The sequence below is a fragment of the Equus przewalskii genome, chromosome 27 (genome assembly GCF_037783145.1).
Source record: "Equus przewalskii isolate Varuska chromosome 27, EquPr2, whole genome shotgun sequence".
NCBI lineage: Eukaryota > Metazoa > Chordata > Mammalia > Perissodactyla > Equidae > Equus > Equus przewalskii.
The window spans coordinates 19,312,483-19,339,397 of NC_091857.1; the positions used below are offsets into that span (position 1 = coordinate 19,312,483).

At 32.4% G+C, this 26,915-nt stretch overlaps 1 protein-coding gene and 1 long non-coding RNA gene across 3 annotated transcripts in view; one reads left to right on the top strand and one right to left on the bottom strand.

The window, feature by feature from the left end:
• Window positions 1-26,915, top strand: part of NCAM2 (neural cell adhesion molecule 2) — a 482,218-nt gene that overhangs the window by 298,608 nt on the left and 156,695 nt on the right. For both annotated transcript variants that reach the window (XM_070597896.1, XM_070597897.1), the window contains exons 6-8: window positions 4,602-4,719; window positions 11,991-12,151; window positions 14,936-15,081. In XM_070597896.1, the coding sequence (XP_070453997.1) occupies window positions 4,602-4,719; window positions 11,991-12,151; window positions 14,936-15,081 (425 nt within the window). The remainder of the gene's footprint in view (window positions 1-4,601; window positions 4,720-11,990; window positions 12,152-14,935; window positions 15,082-26,915) is intronic.
• LOC139079959 (uncharacterized) overlaps window positions 17,230-26,915 on the bottom strand; it is a 32,828-nt gene continuing 23,142 nt past the window's right edge. Inside the window, exons 3-4 of the long non-coding RNA XR_011534014.1 lie at window positions 21,226-21,381; window positions 17,230-18,972 (exon numbers count right to left, since the gene is read on the bottom strand). This is a non-coding gene — a long non-coding RNA (uncharacterized lncRNA). The remainder of the gene's footprint in view (window positions 18,973-21,225; window positions 21,382-26,915) is intronic.

The window sequence follows — 26,915 nt, forward strand, 5'->3', positions numbered from 1 at the left end:
CTTTCATATTAGGATTCACTAAGAATGGAATTTGAGATGGCAGTGAAAACTTTTCTCTTGAATTTTTTTTTAAAGCAACATAATGGGCCAATTTGATCCTCACTATCTTGCAATGATGGTATCAAATAAAACTCTTACTGTTTTTTTCAGACAAGTTTGATTTAAAACACAGCGCTTAACAAATAATTGTAATTATGCTCCTACTTTACTGTATTCACAAATTAGGAAGAAGTGTGTGGAAGATGCTTGCCAAGAAGTTACCAGTTCTCAGTCAAGTACATAAAAATATATTGATTAACTTCTGTAGCAAGACAGGAATATTAAGTATGCTGACACTCAAGACTGGAAATGATGAACTATGTTTATTTGAAAAGAACTGACTGTGCATTTGGTTTACTTTAACCTACAGCTAGATTTTCTTTCAAAGTTAAATATGCAATTAATTAACTTTTATTTATTTCAATCATTTGATATTTTGTATTTGTTGAATTTTGTGTTTTGAGTTCCAAAAAAATTTATTCTTATTAAATAGCACTTAAATTGATCATCGTAAATGTGAAATGAAGGATTATTACCAGTAACCAAAACCAATATTAATGAAAATTGAGAAGTGTTAGATGATATAATAGCCTAGAAGGAAAGAGTGAAGAGCAAAACAAACAATAGAAAAAACTAGAGAAAAACACAATGCACAAGTACATCATTGATACCTAATATGACCCCTGAAAAGTAACAAATGATCAAAATCATGATGAGAATGCCTTGTACATAATTTAAGTATCTCATTGCATAGGAAGAGTCTACATAATATTAAAATACCAATCATTTTTGCTACATAATATTATAAGCAGTTAAGTATAGAAAACTTGCTAGAGGTAAGTTGCAAAATGAAGATACTTGCTTCTTTATGAAGGAGGAATCTTACAATTAAACTGAAAAAATTGCAGTTTTCTATGTGAAACAGTTTAGAAATGTGGTTTACCAATTGTTACATTCTTTCTCTGTTCAGTGTTTATATGCAATGGAGAGAACCATGTGTTAATGAAGTCATGGAAAGAAACAAAATTATTTTTCGTATACACTCAGAATAACAATATAAAACTAAAAGGTGCTTTAGTGTTAACCTGGCCATTATTCTCTTGGCCAAGGACTCAGATAGTTTATGTGACTTTCTTTTTTTTGAATTTTTATTGTGGTATAATACACGTAAGAAACAATTTACCATCTTAATTTTAAGTGTTCAGCTAGGTGATATTAAATACAGTCATAATGTTGTGCAACATTCACCACCAGCCATAACTCCATAACTCTTCTCATCTTGCAAAATGGAAACTCTATACTCATTTAACAGTAACTGCTTATTCCCCTCTCTCCTCAGCCCTTAGCAGTCACCATTCACTTTCTGTTTCTATAATTTTGACTACTCTAACTATGTAATAAGTGGAATCGTAGAATTATTTGTCTTTTTGTAACTGGTTTATTTCAGTTAGCATCGTGTTCCTCAAGGTTCATCCAAGTTGTAGCATATGTCAGAATTTCCTTTCTTTTTCAGGCTGAATAATATTCCATTTTATGCATACACCACCTTTTGCTTATTTCTTCATTTATCGAAGGACATATGGGTTGCTTCCACTTTTTAGATATTGTGAATAATGCTACTATGGACATGGATGTTCAGAGCTCTTTGAGACCTTGTTTGCAACTTACCTTTCATACCTTCCTCTGGAAGCTGCAAGCCTTCAGTAGGCTCCAGAGATCTGAGATCGTTGCATCAGACAGATTCCGCCAGTGTACCTGTTGTCTAGGTGGAGAGACAGATGCCTGGTGCTTTCTACTCTGCCGTCTTCCCCAAATCCACCTTTGTGTTAATTTGTAAGGATCACACAGCCATAAAAGTAAAAACAAGGAAAGATAAACAAGACAGGACTGTGCATCTTAAGTTTAGCAGTCCTCTACCGGATAAAGTATCTACATGTGAATTTATTTGATGATATATATTTAGACCAGATCTGAATAATCAATGAATTCCAGAAGAGTAGCTTTCCTGACAATGGTAGAGGGGGGTTTATCATCCTTATCCTGAATAAAGTTGGAGGGTTATTGGTGCTGCTTAATCTGAACCACATGAGTATTCTGTGGTTAGTACCATATTCTTCATCTTTGAGAAATCTTTGAGGGGAAGGGAGTGGAGGAACACTGTGAGACACAGAAGACGTGTGGAATGCTGGATCCCATTGCTGATGAAAGGGAATTAAGCTGTCAAATTAGTGGTATCTTTTGTACCTAATATGCCAGTGAGGAAATTATAATGTGAAGGTGGACCAAAGCCTCCATGTAAGTGAGAGTTGTAGAGTTATTTTCCACACACCCTCGTGTTTCTTAAAGCTAAAGAATGAAAACAGAGAGCCAGCTCCAATGGCCTACTGATTAAAGTTCAGTGCTCTCACTGCTTCAGCGGCCCAGGTTCATTTCCTGGTCATGGAACAACACCACCCATCTGCCAGTTGCCATGCTGTGGTGGTGGCTCAATAGAAGAATTAGAAGGATTTACAATCAGGATACACAGCCATGCACTGGGGCTTTGGGGAGGGGGAAAAGAAACAAGCAGGAAGAATAACAACAGATGTTAGCTCAGGGAAGAGCTTTCCCTTCTTAAAAAAAAAAGAATGAAAGCAGAAACTTACCAGAAAGCATCAACTACTTAACATATGCAGAATATAAATCTTCGTAGAGTTATTAAAACTGGATGTTTCAGATACAATCAAATATGAAAATAAGTATTTTTAAAAAGTTAGAATGGATGCAGGTCTTAAGACAGAAAAGAAATCTGGATGAAATATAATTGAGATCCCTTTTAAAACTATTTAATCCAACTCAAAAGCTAATTAGAAGCAATGAGGTAATAAAAATGCTCTACAGTCTAAAACTCTAGCTAACGAATGCTCTGAACATCTTGCCATCTGAACTAGTGAACACCTCTGCAGATTTTGATGCTATTATTCTTCAGAATAGTTCTGGAATTGCTCTACAAAGTATTAAATATGCAATATTAATATTGTTCTGCTAATCTATACTTTAAATATGAATACGTATTTCATTGAGCCACTGTATCATAAAACATAAGGATTTTTGGCAAGTCTTAGAGATCCTCTAGCATACTGAGTTCACTTTGTAGAAAAGAAAATTACAATAAAGAAAAAATAACTTGTTTAGGTCAGTAATAGGACAAGGACTCGAGCCTGCGGTGCTCCATTTGGAAATGTTTCTCTTTACACAAAAACTTTACTAGAGGGAGAATTTTTATTAAAGAATTCATTTTCATTATTATTCTATATTGGATTAAAAATCTTTATTGCTGTAATAAAAAATAGTCGTAGCGTTCTTGCAACTACATTTGCAAAAGAAAAGTAATACATTTTGATTAAAATGTTATTTTCCATAATTATAAAAGAAAGAAAACAGGATACAGAAAGTCAAATTTCAGTATACTTAAAATGCCATGTTAATAGTCGAAACAAAAGTCCATCTTGTAATATTAGTAATTATTATGTTACTTTAGAGACATCATGTCAGATAAGGCCCTTTGTGTCTAAATTCATAAAGGCAGAAGCTTGATTTATTGTGCTTAATTACTAACATACAGATCAGTTCCTATCCCCATGGTCAACGGTGATAATGTCGCTTCAGTCCTGACCTGAATGTTACTGTAGAGATATTTAATTATAGTCACACTCCTCAATCCCTGTCTGGTCATGTTGTTTTGAATATGTAAAAAAATACATCTATTAATATAATTAATTTTAGAAATACCATTTTGTCCTATTTAATTGAAAATCATAAAAGTGTGCATTAAATCAAAATTTATGCTGTACTTTGAAATTTGGCTTCTGTTATGGATGTTATTGATTTGTTTATTGCAAACAGTGCATTTCAGGAACAGTTTCAACATGTCTGAAGTGTGCGGCAGATACAGTTTTTGCAGTGTAATTAGTTAGGAAATTGGGGAAGCCTAATTTTAAAATTAAATTGTTCTTGAAAATCTATTTCATACTCAGTGTGGCTTGAGCGGTTTCTCTTCATAAAATGTTCTATAGTTGTTTGAAGAAATTAAGTGCAGTTAATCAGAAAGAACATTATGGTTTGACACCTAATTTGAAAGCCCTGTCTTGAAGCAGTAAATGATTGCTTATAGAATTACACATACCGATGAGAACCCAAATAGGAAGTCTATTTCTGCTCTAAGTAGATCTCAGTATTGATGGAAGTCAGGGTGGTATTGTCTGTCTTTTTGTGAGAAATATTTCATAAAAGTGAACATATTTTGCTAAAACGTCTAGTTTCTTGTTTAGTCTAGTTTGATAGATTAAAAATAGTAAAATAACATTACAGTGAATTATCTAATTATTGTACATTAGAAGGCAGCTCAGTGATTTTAAAGTCATTTTATTATGCAACCAGATCAGTCCTATGGACGTAAGTACAGAATTGAACTATCAAGTTTTAAAGCTTACCGTTAATAAAAAAGCAGTGTTACAAAAGTCCCAGTGGTGTTGATGAAATATTTTTCAAATCTATTTAATCTATGTTCATCTCTCTGTCAGTGCCTCCTGCCATCACGATGTCTCAGAAATCGTTTAATGCCACAGCAGAGAGAGGAGAAGAGATGACATTATCCTGCAGGGCTTCTGGCTCTCCTGAGCCCACGATCTCCTGGTACAGGTAGGATATGCACCCACATCCCTCTGGCTTGTGTCCATAATCGAGCTTACGGAAAAATATTTACGATCTTATCATTTTTGTCAAAAAGAAAAGTGTTGTTTTTGAATTTCATTAAAAAGTTATGATGCCTTTATTTTCAGTTAAGTTGCTTAGATTAAATTGGTAAAGGGATCAACAGAGTGATTTAACCTAAGTCAAAGCCTTATCAATAGTCCTGGTCGTTCTCTCTATGAGGTATGTTTCTGGCCAGAAGGGGCCCAGGAGGCCTGTGACTGATTCAACCTTTTGTTGTTACTACTAGAGAGTATCTAGAAATAAGAATCCTAGTATTGATGGCATCATTATTATATGTGTACAAAATCATATTCATTGGAATATAATTATATGTTTTGTATACCATATTATTATGGAAAAAGCTAATTATACTGAGTTAAATTTCTATAAATTTAATGTCATTTAAAAAAAGCTTACTTCATCAAATGAATAAACTGTCTATTGTAAATCTATTACTTGACAGTTCATTTTTATACATTTTTTGAATTTTTAAATGTTATTTGATTTCCATTGCCATCAAACAGATATCAAAATATTCCATTCTTTTAGATTGTGGCTCAAACTGTTAAAAGGGAGATCATGAAAGTTTAAAAATGGACAATCTTGCAAACATATATTTGTCGTTAATTCAAGTTGCTACAAATATTTACAGAATCACTTCTACACTTCATAAACCATATAGTATAAGAATAATCACAACAAAATAGTTGCTAAAAATATACTCAAGTTGGCAAAACCGTCCATAGTAAGGATTAGGCTTTTTAAAAAACTATTTGAAGGAGAATATTTGAAATTCAAAACTTTTTTTTCATGACTTCCTGAGCATTTACTGATATTATTTTCAGGTTTCAAATCTTTATTTATCCATTTATTTATTATTTATTTATTTTTTGGTGAGGAAGATTGGCCCTGAGCTAACATCTGTTGCCAATCTTCCTCTTCTTTTTTCCCTCCCCAAAACCCCAGCACATAGTTGTATATCCTAGTTTTAAGGCATTCTAGTTCTTCTATGTGGGATGCTTCCACAGCATGGCTTGGTGAGTGGTGTGTAGGTCTACGCCCAGGATCCGAACCAGCAAACCCCTGGCTGCCAAAGCATAGCAAGTAGACTTAACCACTCGGCCACTGGACCAGACTCTTTTTATCCATTTAATATAGCAGGTAGCAATAAATAAGATGTTTCTTCAAACAAAGGTTTTCAGACGTTCTTTGCAAACATTAATTCCTTTGTGACACATTGTTGGTATTTTTAAAGAGATTATACAGCAAGAATTAACATATTCACTCCAGATAATTATCATGTATCTCAGAGACTTCTGGCTTCCAGTGTGTCTCCTTAATCGTCAATATTAGATCTACTTGTAGCACAGAAAAGCTGTTGGATCATTCATTACAATGAGCAAATATTGTTCTAGAACCTTATTCTCATTATTTTATCTTTCCAGAGGGACTTCTTTTCTGTTTAGATTTTTTCCTTAAAGTTTCTCATTTGTTCAAACTTCTAATATGTAAATAGAAATACAATTATCATACAGACTAGAACAAATCAGATTCAGACGCTAATATAATGAGTAATTTAAATCCATAATTTTTGATGTCTGTATTTTCATGTGGCATTAGTTTCATCCCTTGAATGAGATAAAACAATAATTGTTCTAGTCACTGGATAATATATAATGGGAGATAATATTTAATAGGAGAATGGGGGCATGTTGTAGTGACGTTAACAGAGGTAAAATTAATATCAGAGGGAAGATTTTTACTTTGACATATTTATCTGTAGGTATAGACATGTTATCTTTGTGGAAAAAAAAACAATCTGTAAGCTTTAGAGAATGCAGGGCAGCAGCCCGGAGAGAAAGATCCAGACTACCTGTTACTTAGAGTTGATATCTCCAAGGGATATGAGTGAAGCAAGTAAAGAAGACAGTTGAGGACCAAACATGGGGAGGAGAGGGGATTAAGAAATTTTCACAAAGAGAACCAGGAGCACTTGGTGACATGGGAGCCAAAGTGGGAGTAAAAGCAGCACCTCTTTTCATTTCCGTTCAAATGCCTCTTCTACATCTATTGAGAATGACACATGAATTTTTATTGTTAGCCCATTAAATTGGTGAGTTCCATTGATTTTCAAATATTAAAACAACCTTGCATCTTAGCTTAAACTCCCTTGATTATTATGTGTATTGCTGAAATCAATATGCTAATAATTTGTTAAAGTCCTTGTGTTCTTGGTAATGAAAGATATTGTTCAATTGCTTTCTTGTTCTTTACTTCTTTGGGATTAGGGCAATACTGGTTTTATAAAATAAATAGGGAAGCGTTTCCTTTTCTTCTGTTTTCTGGTAGAGTTTGTATATGATACTTATTTCTTATTTAAATGTTTAGAAACATTTCCAGTGAAACAATCTTTGATAGGACTTTTCCTGTGTAAAGGTTTAACCACAAATTCAAGTTCTTTCATAGATATGGGTCTATTCAGGTAATATCTTTTTTTTTTAGTGATCTTTGACGATTTATATCATTCCAGGCACTTTTCTATTTCATGTAAGTTGTATTTACTGGCTTAAAGTCATTGACAGTACTCTCTTGTCACACTTAATTTTTGTGTTACCTAAACTGATCTGCCCTCTCTCCTGAAAACCTGAGGACTGGTTATTTGCTCTACTCTCTTTTTCACCCTGATCAGTCTAGATAAAGGTTTCTGAATACAACAATCTTGTCAATCATCAGCTTTTGGTTTCAATTATTTCCTCTTTTGTTTTTCTATTTGCTATTTCATTGACTTCTCTTCTTATTCTTATTATTATCTTCCTTCTGTTTACTTTGTGTTTAATTTTCTCTTCAGTTTTAGTTGCTTAATGTGGATATTTATATGATTGATTTTAATATTTATACTTTTCTAAAAAAAGTAAATATTTCTTTAAATGCTGTTATAAAACAATATAAAAGAAATAAAACAGTATTTCTTTAAATACTGTTTTAGTTGCACTCTACTAATTTCGATATTTGATAATATTTTAAGTTTTATTTAGTTCAAATTATTTAAAAAATTTTTCTTGTAACGTTATTTTTGACATTGATGATTTAGAAGTATTTATCTTTGTTTCCAAATATTTGGGTCTATTTCATGTGTATTTCTATTACTGGTGTTTTTGGTTTTTTTGAGGAAGATTAGCTCTGAGCTAACATCTACCACCAATCCTCCTCTTTTTCCCGAGGAAGATTGACCCTGAGCTAACATCTGTGCCCATCTTCCTCTGCTTTCTATGTGGGACACCTACCACAGCATGGCTTGCCAAGCAGTGACATGTCCACACCCAGGATCCGAACTGGCGAACCCCAGGCCACCGAAATGGAATGTGCACACTTAACCGCTGCGCCACTGGGCCAGCCCCTCTATTACTGATTTTTGACTAAATCTCTTAGTTGTCAGGAAACGTACTCCATATAGTATAAATTTATTTAAATTTATTGAGTCTCATGTTATGGTCTCTATTTTTAAATGTTCTGTGTGCACTTGAAAAATGTGTGTTCTACTGTTATTGTATGGAATATTCACTAAATATCGTATAGATCAACTTGGTTAATAGTACTGATCACAACTTCTGTATCTTTATTGATTTTCCAACTATTTTTTATTTCTTGGCTCAGTTCTCTCCGTTTTGTGTTTTGAAGCTTTATTGTCATGTGTTTAAACAATTATCAACGTCAGATCAGTACTATAGGAATTATTTAAAGACTTTGTTTAGCAATAAGGAAAATGATACCAGATAGAACTTTCAGTCCTCTTCTCTCTGTTTTCAATTTGCAATGTCTTCAAGTTTTCTGCCTTATACTGCTTTGTCTTCATGTTCACTGATCTTTTCTTTTGTAAGGTCCAATGTGCTCTTAATCCCACCAGAGTATCCTTCATCATTCCAGTTTTTATTTCTACAAGTTTGATGGAGGCCTTTCTTATGTCTTCCATTCCTCTCTTACCATGCTTATGTTTTACAGTCTTAAATATATAGAATATATTCCAATAGCTATTTTAATGGTCTTGTCTGCTAATTCTATCATCTGTACCATTTCTGGATTTTTTTATTGATTGATTTTTCTCCTTGTTATAGGTCATTTTTTCCCACTTATTTGCTATCCTAGTAATTTTTTTCTTGGATGCTGAGCATTGAAGATTTTATGTTTTGGGATGTTGGATATTTTCATATTCTTTTATTTTGTTTTTGGATGCTGTTAAGTTACTTGGGGAAAGTTTGATCTTTTTTGAGATTTGCTGTTCTGCTCTTTTATGTGGATCCAGGATAATCTTCAGCCTTGGGATAGCTTGGCTTCATTACTGAAGCAATATTACTCTAAGGAGGTAACTTAATGCCTTGTGTTTCAGGAAGTCTTTCTACTCTGGATGGTTGGGATGCAAATTATTCCTGGTCATATGTGAGTTTCTGGGATGTTTGTGTTTTATGTTTTTTGATAGTTCTTGCCCTAATCTGGGAAGGCCTTACTAGCATACACTCACTGATTAGTACTCAGTTAAGGATTAGTTAGGAAACCTCTGCAGATCTCCTTAGTCCTCTTTCTACTGCAGCTCTTTCTTCTCACATATTTTTGACCCACAAATTCTAGCCACTTTAACCTCCCTAAATTGCAAACTCTGTCTTCCAATTCATGTACACAGCCTGGCTCTGTTGGGGTTCTCCCTCTCTGAGCTGCAGGCTGGAAACTCTCTTCAGGTAATAAGGTTTAGTAGTTCTCAGACATCCTAGCCACGTACTACCTGTTGACCAATATTTGAAAACTCTTATTTAGTCTGTGTCCAGTGTTTGTTTTGTTTAAAATGAGAGGGCAAATATGGTCCCTGGTACCCCATTATGGTCAAAAGTGGAATTATCCTCCCTTCTTTATAATTTCCATTAATTCCCTAATCCTAACTCCTGTTTTACTGTGCTTGGAAAAGAGGCACTTAGAGAAGTGGTTGAGTTTCAAAGGATGAGCTCATGGAATTCCATCCGAATCTTGGGAGTCTTTTCAGACATTGGCATTCCACAGAAATGTACTGTGAAAAAGAACAAATATGTTCTATCTAACAAGTGTGTTCAGAGAGACCAATTCAGAACTATTACCTTGGTTATTATCCTTTAATAATATTTTTAAATTGAGCTCTTGAAGGGAACATGATCTTTACAAACTGATTTTCTTTAAATTCTTCAAGATCTACCCATCCACTTCAAAGCCAAAATCATGAATTTTCTTCCCATGAAAATTCCCAGAGTATTCCAGCTATCTTCTTTCTCTTCTCTCCTAGTATAGTGGATCCCGTCTTGCCCCCCCCCCAAAAAAAATGCAAAAAGTTATGAATCAATGCATTAATAGGATCTATATTACCCTCTGTTCTCTGAATCTGATTATAATTTATGATTTCTTTAAGATAAGTGGCCAAGTCTCATTCATTTGCTATACTTCAAACATTTAGCACTATATTTCACAGAAAGTACAGAAATAACTCTGTATCATAAAGAACACTAGTACTTAGTTAACCTACTACTTAAGTTACTATGTAAAACTAGGTCTCTTCATCTGTGAATTGGTGGGGGGGGGGGAATTATACTTAAAAATTTAGTTCTCTGATCTGTGAATGCAGGTGAATAGAGAAAATGCTCATCTATGGGCTAATTGTGAGTCTTCAACCAAGTTAATAATATAGGAAAAATGTTTTATAAGACACAGATTTCTGAAACTTCTAGTAAATGATGATGATGATGATGATGAAACAAATGAATACTTTTTCATTAAATAGGTTAAGAAATATGTTGTATCACTAATTGCGATGAAAACCCTATCTATACATAGAATTCTAGACAAAAATGCTGAAATGGTGTCCTTATTTATAGTTGCTGTAAACATTTGAATAGTAAAAATATGAACAAAACATATAAAAGTGCAGAGCACTATATATACATTTGCTATTAATATTTTATAAAGCCTAATTTTGTACTCTACTCTCATGAAACGTTTGCACATTTCAGATATATTTAGAGATGTCGATAGAAACTGGAAAAACAGATGTTATCGAGTCATAGAAGGATGAAGATTATATTAGGATATGCGCCAGTACTTTCTAGAAAGCAAAACCAGAATTCATTGGAAAGATCATTTAGAGTATCGGGGAAATATTGTTTTTAATTCTGGGAAAGATTTTTTATAATCTTTTTAGAGATTTATTTTTTTTGACTTAAACTTATATAGACAAGTAAATCCTCCCAGCTCTAGGGGCTGATTGTAAACTTTTTACATTAGTGGGTCTTAAAATCAATCATCTGAAATACCATTATAAGAAAAGTATAGCAGGAGGAGTAAATAAGGAAAAAGAAAAGGAGAAGGACGAAAAGAAGATAAGAATAAAATAGAATGGAAAGAATATATAATATAAAAAGGTTTCACACATATTAAGGGGAATTATAGAATTGTTTCAGATTTAAATGTATGTAAAATATTTCTTACTGTAAGTTATTGTAAAAAAGTTTGAAAGACATTGTTTTAGTAGACAACAAAAATTAGATTTGGAGAATAATGGAGACTATTTCAGTCCAGAAAGAACTTGAAAGAACTGAAAATTAATTATTTATGTCTAATAAAAATGATTTCTTCACTCATTAATGAATTAAATCATATGCAGCATAATTCCTATAACTGAATTTTCATATAATTCTATCATCTTACACTTTTATTAGCAGTACTGTATGCAATATAAATCGATTATGTATTTAAATTGCATTTACTTTGAAATTTCTTTAAAGGATGTTTTCATAGAAATTCTTTTAAATATGTCTCAGGAACCTAGTAAATAAATATGTTCATAAATATGTATTGATTCACCAACATAAAAAATGCGTATGGAATTAAAAGCGGCAAATAAAACTCTCCTTGCTAATAATCAAAGTGCAAATTGAACCAATATGCTTTTCTGCCTAAGATTAATGTCCAGATTTCAACATATTATTCTTGTCTCTATGGTCAAACCAACTTTCAAGCATAATTTTAATATTTATGCATTGTTTTACTAGACTGTTAGAAGTATACTTTTGATTGGAATATAGGCTTGTCTATCAATGACAGTAGCCATAAAATGATTAACAACTACAGGTAACAAGGTTGAATTTGATCTGCTCCTGAGTTATGAAGTCAGATTTATGAAGCTCAACCTCTGTTTTCATCTTTAGGAATGGCAAGTTCATTGAAGAAAATGAAAAGTACATATTGAAAGGAAGCAACACAGAACTCACTGTCAGGAATATAGTAAATAGTGATGGCGGCCCTTATGTCTGCAGGGCCACAAATAAGGCAGGAGAAGATGAGAAACAGGCGTTCCTCCAAGTCTTCGGTAAGTATTATGACAAAGTGGTTAAAAGTATGACGTATAGAGGGAGGTCTGAGTCAAATTTTCTTGTTTCACTCATAAGAACCATTTAACTTTTCAAAATTAAATCTCAGTTTTCTCAACTGTAAAATATATTTTACAATTACAGTTACCAGATAGAATTATTTTAAGAATTACATGAAGTTACACATGTAATTTCTTGTAAAGTATTTGTTGACTTATAACGGAGGCTGAAAGAAAATTCATTTAAACTACACATCCAGGGATCTGTTGTGTTTTTCGTATATAAGAGTTGATCTTCATAAATCTTTAAATGACATGTTAGAATCAGTTTTACTTTCAATATACTTCAAAAGAGCACATCTATAAGGCTATAATGGGGAAACATTGACCCATAACCATAATTAAATATTCCCTTTTTTAAAAGGGATTATAAATATCTTCCATATTTACCAAGAGCCATATTGCTTTCTCTGGGGAACTTATAGAGTAGAGAACTCATCATTTTTTTTAACATTACTGATCTAGTTTTCATTATGCTTGTAAGAAGAAAAACAATTTACTGGAGGATATTTAGAACATGGTTATTCTCTTTAAAAAGTGTAACACTAAAAATTATAGACACTACTAATATTTAGTGTGTTTTCTCTATTTTTATAAGCATGTGTATCAAAATCCATTCACAACAAAGAGAGGGAAAAGGAAGGAGGGTGAATTTTAGAGTAAGAAAGACTGCTGGTTGCCATTGGCAGATGCAGCAAAACTGCTTACACAGACCAAAAGATGAATGGTAATACACATGTGGACATGCCCTCTGCCAGCTAGTCCTGTGGTTGCTCTAAAAGAAATATTTTCTGAACCAGAGAAATTTTCATAAAGCTTATATTCTAGCAGAGTGAGACAGACAATAAAGAATGTGCAAAAATATATTAAAATAAAAAAATTAAATTGGAATAATAAAATGTTTTAAGAAGGTGAAAATAGATAAATTAGATAGTTTTGGGTAAAGAAGGCTATTATTTTGGATAACATGGTGTTGGCAAATTACTCAGAAGGGTAATGTTTTGATCTATTTACACAAAAATCTTTAACAATGAGAAGACATCAAAACTAAGAGCCACGAGAAAATTGTTCATATAGAGGGAAGAGCAAAGAAACATAAAATTATTGGAAATTATAGAAAGCCCCTAACTTGTTCCAGCGGTATTCCCCACTTAAAAAAAATATTCTCTTTAAAACCTACAACATTAGATAAATATGACTCAGTATAAAAATAAATTAACTAGAAATGATAGTGTCTGAGATAATTCTGAAGAGTGGGTATTCTCAATCTATCTTAACAGGTTCGTATGAAATACTAGTTACTTGTTTTTATCAGGGTGGTAGTGAGTGAGAACAAAGAAATATATAAACGAAAGTTGCTGATATTTTCATTCTGTCAAATAAGAAATAAAGCATGAGGGGCCGACCCTGTGGATCAGTGGTTAAGTGTGCACGTTCTGCTTCAGAGGCCTGGGGTTTGCTGGTTCGGATCCCGGTTGTGGACGTTACACCACTGTGCAAACCATGCTGTGGCAGGCATCCCACATATAAAGTAGAGGAAGATGGGCACGGATGTTAGCTCAGGGCCATTCTTCCTCAGCAAAAAAGAGGAGGATTGGCAGCAGATGTTAGCTCAGGGCTAATCTTCCTCAAAAGAAAAAAAGGAAATAATGCATGAAATACTACCTTTTACACTTTTGTAATCACTTTTATACAGTTACATTGAATAAATTTGTATTGCACCTGACACAAAATCATGTATATATAGTGGAAATATAACTAAATCCATTAAAATCAATGGAGTAAGCACTGAATTGTTAAAAATTATATGTGCCACAATTCTGATATCAGATATTTAATTTTCTGAGATTAAGAACAACTTATTTATATTCCATAATTAATTGCATTTAAAGATTAAAAAACAACGTGTTACTTGTACTGAAATAACAAGTGATAACTTTTATCCCTTTTATGTTCGAACAAGTAAAAGCTAAGACATGCGGATAACAGAGTTTGCAAACATAAATTCCTGTAGCATTTATTATATAAACTTGTGGGGGGACATAATTTTTAACATTAAGATAATCTAAATTAGTAGACATAATTTTTTTCTTTTAGGAAGTCATAATTATAAAGAAATAATTAGTTATAATGTCTAATAATGTTATAATAAACTGAGGTGAAAATCAATCGACTGGAATAGTATAAGTAAATAAGATGTATATATATTTGCTTCATAAATATTGTACACAGTTATGCTTACTACATACTCAGGATACAGTCATCATTTTCCCTCTTTCATGAAATTGTTTTTAAAGTTTAAAAGGTAATCACTAAATGAGCAGATGCCACACACATGTACACACACACACGTATGTATACATGTGGCTTTAAAATAGGAAATTTTAATTTTGTAGCTTTGAAAGAACAAAATAGTAATAAGGTTGCTTTTAAATTGGCAAAATTTTGGAAAGAATTATAATCTGTATGTTGGTTTCTAAGCTACTTCAAATTATTTTCATAGTGCTAATCAATGAGAATTATTTTCTAAAGTGTTTTGTCCTGTACTTTGGAACTCTCTTGCCACCCCCCCCCCCCATAAATCAAGGCATACCACTGTAACTGAAATACAGTTAATAATTCCATACTATACTAAAGTGTATTTAAATGACCACCATGGCTTTTAAGTCTAAATTGTAATATTTTCCTCCAATACAGATTGAGTAACATATATATTCTTTACAGTACAGCCTCACATAATACAGCTTAAAAATGAGACTACACATGAGAATGGTCAAGTCACACTCATGTGTGAAGCGGAAGGGGAACCTATTCCAGAAATCACTTGGAAAAGAGCAGTGGATGGCATCACATTTTCCGAAGGCGATAAGGTAATGGCAACCCAGTGCAGAGTGGTTTCCAATATTATTGTATTTTCGGTGTTTGGCATATTATTAAATCTCACATTGGACTCCAACTTACCAAGTAACTTTAGGAATCCAATAAATGTTTTAATTTTTAAAAAGGTAGTATACTACAAAGTCAGCCTAAAAATAAATTCAAAAAAGAAAAAAGTTGAAGGGTAGTACTTGATATTTTTCAAGTCACAAAATCTTAGGTTGTTAGTATTCTTATGTTTGCTTACGTGTACTTCTGGCATACATTGAATCTACAAAATATCTTATTGCAATTTCAAACCCCCCAACCCAGTGCTGTGAAGATGAAAAGTAATTCAAATTCACAGAAGTCTGGATGTCCTTAAACTCTTTACTCTTTAGAATTGTCTTTGTGTAGTAGAAGAGGTTTGTGCTTTCATATAATTTAGAATCTAGTAAGTAGAAATAAGTACAAACACAACAAAATACAGCATTTTGGCAGATGCCACTCCCATGTAAATTGGTGCCCTTTCATTGGAATGTATTCAAGTTACTTAGAAATCAATTAAACTTTATCATATGTGTCGCTACACTCCATGGCTTTTCATAATTGTTGTTATTCATAAAAATTCACATAAAACTACAAGTAGTAGACAAAAGTGAGACAGAAAGGAAAAGGTAGAGAATTAATGGCATGATGGAGTGGCATTTTCACATCTGTAAAGACAGTAAGATTAAGCTTATAGATCGCTTTTCTGTTCTTAATGTTAAAGAGCAACTTCCTTTAATCTTTTTTCACTAATTTAAATCAGTGTCTGCAAAAGTCAATTATTTCTAAAATATAAGCACCAATATTGATAGCAGAAACATTTGAAATCAGTTTTTCCAAAATACACTTTCTATCCTTCCAACTCATCATGTCACTTTTAGCAACATGGTAACTCCATAGATTGATAAAACAGGCATTTCCCCATCCATTTACTATTTGCCTTTTGAAAGAAGGTACTTTGAAATACATCACCCTTCTTTTCCCCTTTTGCTCCTTATGATGGCTTTTTTAAGAGAGTATATCTCTTTTGGTTATAGTTAAACTATTTTGATTTACTTATTTTATATATGCAAGTTGGCAATCAAATATATAAAATGTGAGTGGTATTTATAGTCTTCTGGCAACTCAGAGAAATGATATAGAGTTTGCTTTAATATTTTCTTGACAGAAAATCATAGATATTACAATGACACAGTTGCCAAATCTGAAAGGAGTTGTATTTCCATCAAATTGTTTAAAATTGCCAAAAATATTAGACATATAATACTGTAGGTAATTGTTTTCATGTCAATTTACTACATTTCATTAGATGCGATTACTCAAATAATAATTTTCATATCTGTAAGCCCTTATCATTTGGAGCTTCATATTCCCAGCTAATACTTTTATTAATTTCCTGTCTATTGTAACATTTCCTAAAAATTCTCTTTTCAAAGATAGCTTTTACTCTTCATTTAATAGATGTATCCTTATGTATATACCAAGAATGAGAGATACCTTATCTTCAGTTATTTTATCAATAAAAAGTCACCAAGCAACCAGAAGGCCATGATATTTTATTCTGTACTCTATGCCCCAGGTTATCCAAAACCAAATGCAGAATTTTTTTCTGTAGTAGTTGTGAAAATAATCAACTAGTTTTTGTTTGCTAAGGCCTATCTCTATTAAAGTACACATCTTTTAATTTTTATTGGGTTTATTTGTTACAAAACAATTATAGAAACCCAAATATACTTTTGTTTTTCCAAATACAACTTTTATCCACTGAATAAAAAAATTAAGACTATTCATTTTCTATCAAGACTTTTCTCCAAAGATTTTTTAAGATCTCCATCTTATTTTCTGGATGGTAAGCCTCTTTTCTCTTAATATTCCTAGTTTCTTCAACAGCCAAAATTCAGAAGTTGAATGATTGAGCTGAGCTTTGAAGTAAGGAATATGTATGTTTGAATTTCAGCTCTGCCGTTTATGATGCTTCAGCTTTGGCAATATTATTTGAACTCTTTTCAGTATGAGTTTCTTCATCTTTAAAATGTTAATAATAATACTTATTTCTCTTATTGGTATAAAAAAGATGGAGTATATTATAAAATGCAAATCAAAGTCTTTAGCATATTGTAAATATTTAACAAACTTTATTTTTTACCTTCATCATTTTACATAATTTTTGAAACATACATGTTCCTCTTATTCTGAGTAAACTCTGATTGTTAACAGACTCCCTAAAGTCTGATGCGTAAGGTTTGATTAAACACTGTCACAGAGTATATTGAGACCGTATCTCTCTTGTCATGGAAGGTAGCATGAGATTGTATTTGCAATAAAAATCACTTGGAGAGCCTGTTAAAATGCAGATTCTAGAATCCCACTCTCTGAGATTGATTTAGAGTAGCTAGTATGTCTAGCACAGGTCCTAGGAGTACATATTTAATAAACTCATCAATTGGCATCATGTGGATGGTCTTCAGGCCTTACTTTGGAAAACAATGCTCTAAGTCAAATGAAATTTAACAACTAATCTTTTCAACAGAAAAATGCTCTTAACAGATTACTTGGCACCTGATAGGGGCTTGGGAAATGCAGCACAAAACAAAACAAAACAAAACTTCCTATTATTCATACAGTGTCAAAGTTTTGATGAAATTGCTAAATGTTTAGGTTATAGACAATGAAATATCATCAATGCCATATGGTTCAAAGTAATAATTTCATCCCCAAATATGACAATAGACTTAGCAAATATGCTCACCATTGTAGATTTTAGAATGGGTCTTAATTAATAGTATCCTTTTTCCTTGCCTAAATTCTCAATCACTAGCTAAGGCAAAAGAAATAAATGGGGACAAAATATCACATGGCTTAAATCGACAGGTAAGTGAATGTACTTATAGTGAACTAAAGAATTAGATGGACTTACCCAACATAGGCCCAAGTAACATTAGACCCTGTAGCCCTCTCCTGTGGAAGAAGAGGACTACATCTCTTCTTCCTACGTCTCATCACGTAAGCATCACCACTAAGGTTAGCATGATGGCTAGGAGCAATGGAGAACCTATCATCTCTACACGAAGGTCCTTTCTGAAAATAAATAAGGAGTGATAGGAAAAGCTTATACAATATGCTGTCCCTAGAGTTACCAATCAGACATCCCCCTAGTTCACATAGGGAGAAGAAGGCGAGTTGGAGAGTCCAGGAGAGGTATGTTAAAAGAGCTCTCTCCTCATTGAATGAATATTAAACTCCAGGAGAAGTGTTCCCTGCCCGACAAACATTATACTAATAACATTTTAATAAGCACCGTATACACATTATCACGGTTTTTCTTCTGCTATTCTTACTGCATAATAAATGACCTCAAAACATAGTGACATAAAACATCCATTTTCTCTTGCTCATGATTTTGTGGATCAGGAATTTGGAAAGACTTAGCTGAGAGGGTGTCATAAGGAATCTCTAATGTGCTTGCACTTAGATGTTTTCTATAGCTGTAGTCACAAGAAAACGCAACTTTGCTGCAAAACCAAGATGGTTCACGTAAGTGGCTAGCTGTCAGTGGATGCTGGCTTTGGGCCATGAGCTCGTTTGGAGCTGGAGATTGGAACACCCACGTGGAGTCTCTCCATTATGGCTGTCTCAGGGTGGTCTGTCCTCTTCTATGGCAGCTGGCTTCCTCCAGAATGAACATCCCAAGAGAATTACGGCAGGTAGATACTAGATGGTCTTTCTGAACTAGTCTTGGTAACCATGCGTTGTTGTTTCCTCCTCATTCTAAATTGTTACACTTCAATTATAAGGCCAGCCCAAATTCAAGCTGAGAGGAATTAGATTCTCCCTCTTGATGGGGACGGATTCAAGATCTGATTGGAGAAGAGTAAGTGAGATGAAAGATATTTTTACGGCCAAATTTTTTGAAAGTACATCTGCAACAGTTTTTCTCCAAAATATCATCATGAGCTAGGTCCAATCACTTTCCCATGCTTGTAGAAAAGGAAACTAAGGCACAGGGAAACTCAGTGTTTCCCTGGTCACACAGAGAGTAAGTGACACTGCCAGGATTTGAACTATGATCTTTCATTCTTTGTAGCACATGCCCATAGAATCACTTCTGGATTCCTTTAAAGTATATGACTGGCCTTCTCATATGAATCTGAATGATATTTCCTTTCAACTAAATAAAATTTAAAAGTTAGATAAAATCTTTATTTTCTTTGTGAAGCTTATTTATAATCTGATACGTTCTCTACTTAAATATATGATGGACATCAAACACTAAAATTATTTCATGATTTTTGTTAATGTACATATATGTATTTAAAAAAAGACTTCTTATCATAGTTCTACCAAAAATGTTTCAAAGCCTGTAATTTAAGTAACAACTCAGAATCTTACACTATCCTTTTTTTAAAGAAATGATTCAATTAAGATAGTACATTAACATTTTCAGTCTATCTTCAATGAATATGGGCTAAAGCTTTAATGATAGTAACTTACTGACTACTGTGTACTCCAGCTATTTTCTTATTAGGCACAATTTTTGCTACAATTTAGGCCAACTTCAATTAGAGATAGAATCGTATTACTTTCATGCAGATGCTATTGAAAGAAAATGTCTATTCCTTGTATATGAAATTTCCAATATTTTGCTGGTTTCTGATGCTAATAATTTCTCCCTCGCTTTGTGGAAGATATTGAACTAATGAACTATGCATTTTAATATACCATAGAATATCCTTGCGTAATATAATAACCTTCAGAAAAAACAACAAAATATGGTGTTTAAAAACAGAGCTCTTTTAAACTCATGACTATTTTATCAATAATATACTTCAAAGCATCTTGCCTACATTTAAAATAATATATATAATTGTAAAAACTTTTCAGAAAATTTCAAAAATATGTGTAAAATGTAAGAAAAAGAGAGTATCCACTTTCTTTAGAAATATTTTCCTAATATTCATTGTTATTTCAGGATATTTTGTTCTTTATTTGTAAAGAAATTTCACAGTTTTCATTTACTAAGTTTTAATTATCCATTTATTGAAAATTTCTAGGCAATTTATTCTAGTGATAACTTGAGTACTATGATTTTCCATTAAAATATCAATTTACCGGGATTATGAAAGAATTCATTAAATAGACAGCTTAATTTTAGCACATTATTTAGGAGTCATCTTAAGATGCACTTGTTTATTAAAATTAAAAATCCCTGGCCTCTTCATTTAATAGAAGCTATATACTTAATTGTGTAATATTTAAGTGTACACAATAAAGTTAAGACAGAACCAAAATCATTGTTGCAGAATATGAAACAGCCATGAATTAAAAGTTGTAAATTGTTTTGCGATGTACATACTATTTTTATATTAAAAAAAATAGTAAGCAGTCTATTTTTTTTAGGTTGAAAAATTTTTTTAATTAAAACTATGACACTTTGAGAGAAAGTATATCTGAGGATTATGTGAGACTGTGTTTTTAAAAGTGTTTTGACATAGTCCCTGGCATTAACACATACATTTTTGGACCAAAATTTCTTTAGATCATCCCTTATTATCTTTCTAATTGATCAATAAATATTAGTATATGTAAGGTCATAGGTGCTGATGAATTATGATGGGAAGTCATGCAAAGTGTCACACAAGTCAAAGTTTAATCCTAACTTTGTCACTTTTGGTGTGTCATTTACTCTGTTATTTCTCATGTCTGATTTCAATTTCTGCATGTCTAAATCAGGGTAATAATAAGACTTACCTGGGAAAAGGTTCTGAAGGTGGAATGAGAGCACATATAACAATGTGCCAGATACAAATAGAATAGCTTATAAGTGTTGCTTTCTCTTGTCTTTAGAAGTATCCAGTCTTTCATATATTTTATAAATGAGAAAATGATTGTGTTAAGTCTGTGTCAGCCACTGCTGCCACAAAAGGGACAAGATAAAAATTTGTATGAACATGGCCATATGTATTCTATGAATAATACCATCCACAAGAACAATAGACTATTGGTATAGTTGTTGTAGATGGTACTCCTGTGACATAGCTATATATAGAAATTTACTATAAAATAATCTCTATCAATATTAATTCAATGGCTCAGATATGAACTTGTCTTACCACGCTAAATTCCGTATCTTGTAACTATATACTGCATGCCTCTTGGAAGTTGACAATGTTGGGAATTTGCGTTTGGGTCTCATCGTAATCACCGTGTGTTTGATGTCACTCTCCATCGCTGTACGGAAGTGTAGATGAGGGATCTAGCTTCCTATCCTGGATGAGGATAGATTCTCAGGTTACTCTTAAGTCGTAAAGGCTGGTCTTTTTGTGAGACACAAAGTCAGACCAGACACCTGACAGATCTCTTACTTCATTATCATCTTCTTTGCTGTCTCCCAGGTCTATCTTGTCTGCTACCGCCTTAAATTTTCCTCTGTAGTGTGCAAAGTCATTTTTGGCCTCCTTTGGGCCCTTTTCAACCTCCCATATTATACAACAATAAATATTGATTTGGAATCGACTCTTCCACGTTCTAAGAAGCAGCTAAACAGGTCGTTAAACTAAGACGAAAAAGAACATGCTGCATGCCACAAAACAAGATAGCTTAAGAATACCTGTTCTTCATACATTTTTCAAAATTTGATTTCATATTCATATGATACTGGTTTATTTTAAACATTTTTAAAGAAATATTGTATTAAGGGGAAGTAAGCAGATATACTGGAAGTGATTCTTACCTCTAAAATTCTTATAAAATGGTAAACAGAACAGTAAGCAATCCCACCTATCTGAATAGAATGTTTTCTATAATAAAGTGCTGATAATATTGTCTAGTAGATGACATCTCACGTGTCATTTATCTACTTTTAAGATACAGAGTTTATAATTATTTTATTCTTGTTCTACTTCTCCTTCATAGTAAATTATAGGCGTACTTGCACTAGAAATTAATCCCACTCTACACTGAATAAGAAGTATTGGAAATGTATAACAATAAGTTATAACTATCTTAAAGCAGAATTTCTTAAACTTCAGTCATTTGACCATAGGCTCCATCTCTTTCCTATATTCATGAACTGTCTTGACTATTATGTAGTTAATTGTTTTCTTTAAATTAAAATTAGTTTTTGATTTAATCTAAACTTAACCAAAAAATCAATGAAATAAAAAGTAAGATTATACACAAATTACATTTTCAAATACACATTAAAATAAATATAAAATAAAAATTGGTTTTCAAAGTAATACCTAAACTCAGCAGGTACACCTTCACTGATACACAGACCATACTTTTAAAACACTACATTTGTGTTAAACATACTTTGAATTAACATGACACAAAGTTAAGCTAGGAAATTTTGGGGAGTGGAACAAAGTTAAGCTAGGAAATTTTGGGGAGTGGAGCACATGTAAAGATATTTCAATTAGAACAGAACCCATTCTCCATCCTCCTATTTAGGGAGCCAAGCACTTCACTACAGGAAATAAATATGTTGTGTTATTAATTAATGGATAAAGAGTTCACAAATCATAGTAAGAGAAACTCATTTAATTTCAATCCTTGATACCAAATGGTTGTTTCAAAATGATGCCGGTAAACTCAATCAGTAAAACAAAATGTTTAACTTCAAAACCAGTTTCTTTCCTATTTTTGCTGAAGTAAAATATGAAATGCTGGTCTGAGTTTAGATCAACTCAAAACTTTATGGTCAAAATAATGAGACTTTTTGTTCTTTTACAGTCATTAAAAAATGTCTCTTTCTGTGTCAGAAAACAATCTTACTGAGGCAACATTAATTTTTGGAATTTAAGTCCATTTTGCTTTCTGTTACTTCAAATAAATAGATGTATTTAAACTGAAATTTAAGATTTTTTAAAAAATTTTAATACAAACTATGAATAGTATAACACTTAGTTTTACACTTACATACAGAAGTAGTAGTTGGACCAAAGTACAACTATCTTAACTGTATAGAAATGGTAAGCGTTTTTCTCCATCAATTTAGGTACTATGATATAAATAATACTTAAAATGTTCTTGTAGACAAAAATATCAAGTCCAAAGGGTTTTCTAGCAATAATAAAGACAGATAGTTCTTTGATACAACTACCTGAACAGAATATTATGTTTTAAATTTTATAACAATTTAAATATCTCAGCCTATAAATATCCGTTATTATACTATTGCCCTCATTATTATATTATTGCTTCATGCTCTAGGATATTATTCTTTATTGTGTATATATGGTTCTGGACCTAAGGAAACCATGTTTTAAAAATAATTTCTTTAAAACCACTTTTAATGAAAGGCTGAAGAGAATGAAATGAATTTTTCACATCACATGAAAATCTCCACTGAAAATGCTTAGATCTTTTTCATATATAAACTATGAAGATTACATTAGGCTTTTTGTGTTTCCTGTCTTTTTTTCATTTTAAAGCAAATAAGAGCTCTTGAAAGATAAATTTTATAAAATGTAAGCAGTAAAATAACCTTTAAAGTGATAGGAATTTATGTGGCTAATTTTTCCTTTATCGTTTGCCCTCGTTCATTTAATAACTATCAACCAATATTATTGAGGGCTGTTACGTTTGCATGTATTATTTTATGCAGGAAGAATACAGCAGGAAATGAGAGTTTCCTGTTTCATGCTGCATACAATTTAGGAGGGGATGGAATCAAACCATATTTAAAACCAGCAATCTTTTTTTCATGAATATACAATTTTCATATTCAAAATATAAATTTTCAATATGTAAGTGGACTTTTATAGGCTACAGATATAGCTTTGGCATATTCTACTGTGTTATCACTGAGCCAGTTCAACTTGATCTTCCGACAGGCCTCTGCACTGGTGCATGTTGGAAAGTATGTCTACTCTCCTCAGAATATCTCCTCTCAATTTGCTCCAGGCTGATGAAAATTACTTAGAGTCTGATTAAAAAAAAAATAAACTTAAAATATTGTGTAATGCCATAATTGGCAGCACCTTTATATTATAGGGGACAATTTAAGATTTCTAATGTCCTTTCCCACTTTAAATAGAAATTACAAAATGATGCCAACAAATCCACTATTATTGATTTAAAAAAGAAACTATGGGAGTTTTGAATATCTGCACTTTATTATAAAGCTCCAGTGAAATGAAATGAAAAACTAAAATACGATGGCATGTTTATAGCATTGCTTTTAAGAATGACGGACAGTATATAAGTATTTTCTATCTATCTTTGTAAGATAGAAGTTATGCTTCTATATATATATCTACCAGAAATAGTTATACTTCTGGGCAAATTTTTTACAGCTGTGTTTTTATTACTTTTATGAGGAATTTTATTTACACCTCTTTACCAAACCCAGAAGTTGTGTTCTGGGATGCAATTGTGGGCAATTCTTAGTTCCTGATTCTAAGACCAATAAAACAACAACAATAAAAAAAAAAAAAGGAACAAAGATCAAAGACAGAACTATAATGTAAAAAAAATAAATGGAATCAATGAAATATTTTAGTAAATAATTGAAGGAATAGTAATAATACGTTTGTTTAAATATTTTAAAGATAGTCATATGTACAGTTGAACTAGACATATTGCTTACTGTGGGCGATAGTGCAAAAAAAAAGCGAAAGTTACAGAAATGCGCAGACTTTCCAAGAATCAAGGATTATAGATAATGGAATGTGTTAAATTCCAAATGAGAAAATGTCCAGTCTCTTGAATTTCTCTAGCATAATTAGCAAGATCGTCAGTGACTAAAAGAAAATCATTTCACTTGATGTCATGTTGTATTGGCGGATCTTGAACAATTTTTGTTACCCTAATATTCTGTCTTGCTATAAAATTAAATCTTTGAGTTAATATTTGGGGGTGGGGGATTCGTGGTACTGAACCAACGTTGTACATCAGAATCACATAAGGAGCTGTATACACATATACATGACTGAGCCTTACTCCCTGGAAGATGACTGAGCCTCACTCCCAGAGTTTACTGAGCCTTGCTCCTAGATATTCTTATCCAGAAAATCTTTGATAGGGACTAAAGAGCTATATTTTCAAAATCCCCAGAAATAGTTCTTGTGTGTATGCCCTATAGAAATTCTCTGTCATTGAGAATTCTCTATCACAAACCCACCCACACACATACACACAAATATGCACCAATACATATAACAGACACAATTTTTTTTTCTTTTGAGGAAGATTAGCTCTGAGGTAACATCTGCTGCCAATCCTTCTCTTTTTGCTGAGAAAGACTGGCCCTGAGCTAACATCTGTGCCCATCTTCCTCTACTTTATATGTGGGTTGCCTGCCACAGTATGGCTTGACAAGTGGTGCATAGGTCCACACCCGGGATCCCAACCAGTGAACCCCGGGCACCGGGAGCACAATGTGAGAACTTTGCTGCACCACCAAGCGGGCCCCAGTACACAAAATATTTTTCAGAGAACTTAGTATGATCTTGATATCTAATATAGCTATACATAGAGTAAGATATATGAAAGAAATTTGTTTATATAACCCATGGATTCCTAATCATGTTAGCTTTGTATTTCCTGTTCATATAAATTAGAGCTTAATGAATTAATATTATGTGGCAGTTGTAATACTGATTGTTTCAATCCCTGGATTTGCAATTTACCTGCATTATGATATCAGATCAATTGACATATTTTTGGACCTACAGTTCCATCATTTATAAAATTAATCCCCTTCAAGCTCTAACATTTGCTTATTCAATAAATCTCTCTATTGACTCAGTAGATAATCATACGTTTTAAGACACAGTTTTTGTTCCGATGCGAAGCCCTTTTAAATTCAGATATTTACTAATTTTTCAATTTATGATTTTCTAATAACTTAGTATAGTGAGGCAGTGTCTTTGCAATTGCCTTCTTCTGTATAGCTTTTCCATATAACTCAATTATAAGAAAAGCTAAGATTACTTGGTAATATCTTTACATTCGCAAAAAAAGTCAATTTGTGCTTGTAGAGAAGAATGCTAAAGAACATATTCCTGGCACCTGTAGGTTTTAATGTCTGTAGTTTTTTTCTTTCCAGAGATAATGGGCTTTTCTGAAGGATTTTGATTTTGAATGACATTTTTAAGGTCTACCTAATGCATTTTTTCATACTAGTACTCTGAGAGGAATATTATAGGTTCCTGCTGGGCAACAGGCAAAATGGATACTTCTATTCCCCATCTGATGTAGGAGGTAGAATATAATTAGACATGTTGGAAATCTTCCTGGATGCTTCTGAGCCTGCTGAGAGGGGGCTTTTCAATCATTTACAGCTCTCTGAAATTTCTGTTCCAGCCCACAGCTTGAATAACAATAATCAAAGAAGTCTAGTCATAAGTTCAACGTGTACTTTTAAAAACTATTTTTGAGAACATTCCAGGAAATATTTTAAAAATAAAAACATCATAGTTCCTTTTAAAAACATCATTTATTAATGAAATATTATTTTTAAATTTATTATAGGAATTTCCACTTGAAACTGTCATCAGGTGTGTAAGATTATATTATAATAGTTCACAATTTTACCGTAATTATTTTGCAGGAAAATGTTATTTACATACTGAAAGTGATTTTTGTATGGCTTTGTAGCAGAAAATATATTTTGTTCCTTGTAAATACCATATCCTACATACAGACTTCAGTAGGTATTTACTTCTTCTTATGAAGAAATCTATTACTACCGCTGAGGTAAATATAAAATCATATAGCTATAAAGAAATATAAGATATCAATGATTGTTAATAGGCATAATAAATTTTCTGGTAAATGTAACTTTGAATGATTT